This window comes from Penaeus japonicus, unplaced genomic scaffold, assembly GCF_977035675.1.
Source record: "Penaeus japonicus unplaced genomic scaffold, GWHDUDI00000001_assembly GWHDUDI00000018, whole genome shotgun sequence".
Classification (NCBI taxonomy): domain Eukaryota; kingdom Metazoa; phylum Arthropoda; class Malacostraca; order Decapoda; family Penaeidae; genus Penaeus; species Penaeus japonicus.
The window spans coordinates 16,121,210-16,123,709 of record NW_028234420.1 but is presented as its reverse complement, the minus strand read 5'-3'; the positions used below and the strand labels follow the sequence as shown (position 1 = coordinate 16,123,709).

The 2,500-nt window shown below is 40.2% G+C and overlaps 2 protein-coding genes across 2 annotated transcripts in view; both read left to right on the top strand.

Annotated features, from left to right (window-relative positions):
- LOC122258925 (uncharacterized) overlaps positions 1-1,276 on the top strand; it is a 5,478-nt gene extending 4,202 nt beyond the window's left edge. Inside the window, exon 2 of the mRNA XM_043025219.2 lies at positions 1-1,276. This exon is cut by the window's left edge and continues 64 nt beyond it. Within this exon, the coding sequence (XP_042881153.2) occupies positions 1-487 (487 nt within the window). The 3' untranslated portion in view covers positions 488-1,276.
- Positions 1-2,500, top strand: part of LOC122250185 (uncharacterized) — a 413,508-nt gene that overhangs the window by 140,189 nt on the left and 270,819 nt on the right. The gene's annotated exons all lie outside the window — the stretch shown is intronic.

Below are 2,500 nucleotides of genomic sequence, written 5' to 3'. Positions count from 1 at the left end.
AACTAATGGACTAGGAGTCAGTAGTACATGGCCCCATTTCGAGCAAATGGGCTTTTTAAAAGGCATTCTCTCCCCTGGCACTGCAAGATTGAATTCAACAAATAACACCGACGTCATCGAACTCAGTGACGAAAACAATGACGATTCTCGTTTCCTGTCATCCCTACCATGGCCACCATCTCCACCAGATACAGCAAATGATAATTCCCATGAAGTCTCAACCTCTCATGAATCCAAAGCTGGACGGAGACCTAAACGACGGAGACTTGAATCCACAACCAAGAGGAAAGACGTGATCGCCGTCGGGAAATTGAAACAGGAACCCTGCGAGGAGGACGACCACCAGGAGGATCTAGAACAAGATGATCTACATTTTTTCATGAGTTTGGTACCCCATCTGAAGAGTCTGCCTATTAAGAGGAAGCTTCATCTGAGGTCCAAGATGCTGGACTTGGTTTTGAAGGAACTGGAAGAGACGGAGAACTAGATCTGTAACTTAATTCGAACTTCGCAAACCTACTGACGTACACTCCCATGTAGCATCACGATTACAAGATTCCAGTGCTTAAAACATGCACAGCTACCAGTGAACTATCTCAGCTACATAATGTATGCTCCTAAAGCCAATAATCCGGGTGTTTGTGCGGACTGCTCTTCCTCAGTTTTTGTTTTCAACTTTCAACTTTTTATTTTACAATTCTAGCGACCCTTTCGCGAAATGCACGATTTTCTGCATTGCCATATTGTGAGGTCTATATTGATAAATTCATAGACTATGTCAGGGATGTACTTTCGGTTGTCCTATTTCCATGAAACTTTCTTTTTTATCAGGAAGGAAGAGGACCCGGGCTTCCATTGTTCTAGAATATGACAGAATAAGCAATTAAGCTGACGAAGAAGCACTCCACACTCTGAGCACACAGTCTGGACTTTGCACCACCTAGAGTAGTACCCCCTATAGCGGTACTCTAGTGTCATTCTAGTAGGATGGACCTGTCCCTGGTACTTACTTACCGTCTCATCTCAGCAGTTACATTGGCCAGAACACCATTATTGTTATCAATAAACACTATTGATGTAAGTACACTTCAAATGAAAGTTTTTTCCACCTGTGGGAATGACCACTTGTGATGATTTATCATGTTAATGGCATGAAATATGACTATGGAAGTAATGTGAACTATGTGTTTTTTTATTGTTGAATTTTATATGGATAATTATATTCTGTTTCTTTGCGTGATTGTTTATTTTCTTAAATAAATGTCAAAGAAATGGATGTGAATTGTTTTTTTTTATGATCCTTGCTGATGTACTATAACTAATTTTTGTTCCACTGTGATTGTTTGTCCTTTTTGCTAATTGTATTTTCGGATTCCACAAGCAATGAAAAATTTCTTAAGTCATTCATATATACCAATAAAATAAACAAACAAACTTACAGTCCTTGAGAACCTGATAGTACCAATGACTAAACTCACCACATCCAGTTCCTACCTTGTTGAAGTCATGCATCCTGCAAGATCTGTCGACTTACAAGACAAATTTTGCTAACATGCCCAACTGACAGCAACTTCCTGGGGACTTATGACAGTGCCTTTACGTCAAGCAAGTGTAAGTAGCAATGTAGCATGACTGACCTGTCCCACTTACTCGCCTCTACCTGCTCCACATCTTGCTACTTGCTACTTGCTACCCTTCCGTTCTTAGTGACTGTGTACAATGTTCCTGATTGGTCTCCTAACTCAGACTACCCTTACATCTAGCTCTTTAACCTCGTAGCATAAGTAACATGTTTAGTTATAAGTGACTTGATTGATGGATTATATCAGTCCAAATATCTTACATAATTGCGTGGATATTTAAAGGGAAAGTGTGGGTGTATGTGGCTAATATGATTATGAAGAAGCATCTACTTATATGTTGCAGGCAGGAATTAACACATGTACACTAACTTAAAAAAGAAAGACAGAAAAATAGATAGCGTGACTTTGGGTTATTGCAGTGTTGCTCATATTGATAATAAAGGTTGACTGCCTTTCACATTTAAGTAATATAAGATTTAACCGAAACGAATATTATGGCTGACCTAAGCAAGCAAGCAAGCAAGCAAGCAAAAAAAAAAAAAAAAATTGAAATAGAAATGTGTAGGTGCAGGAGAGCAAATTTAAACAATTTTATGGAAAACAATGGAAGTAAACTAGAAAGAATGAAAATCGTAAAGATACAATCGTTGGGGTGCCGCCAGCCCTCCATGCAGCTCCCCTTGCATGGCTCTCCCAGCGTGCCCTTCTCACCACCTTCCGAAAACAAAGCCTCGGCTGAAAATGCCCACGGACTGCGAAAATCCTAGAGATGAACAATACGAGAGCGATAAAAGAAACACTCGAAATTAAACCGTGGACCCAGGATAACGCACATGCAGGATCTAAGAGCGAGAGGACTTCCTTACACCGAAAACAATGGCAGGAGGAATTCTGAAGAGCCAAGTCTTCGGGCAAGA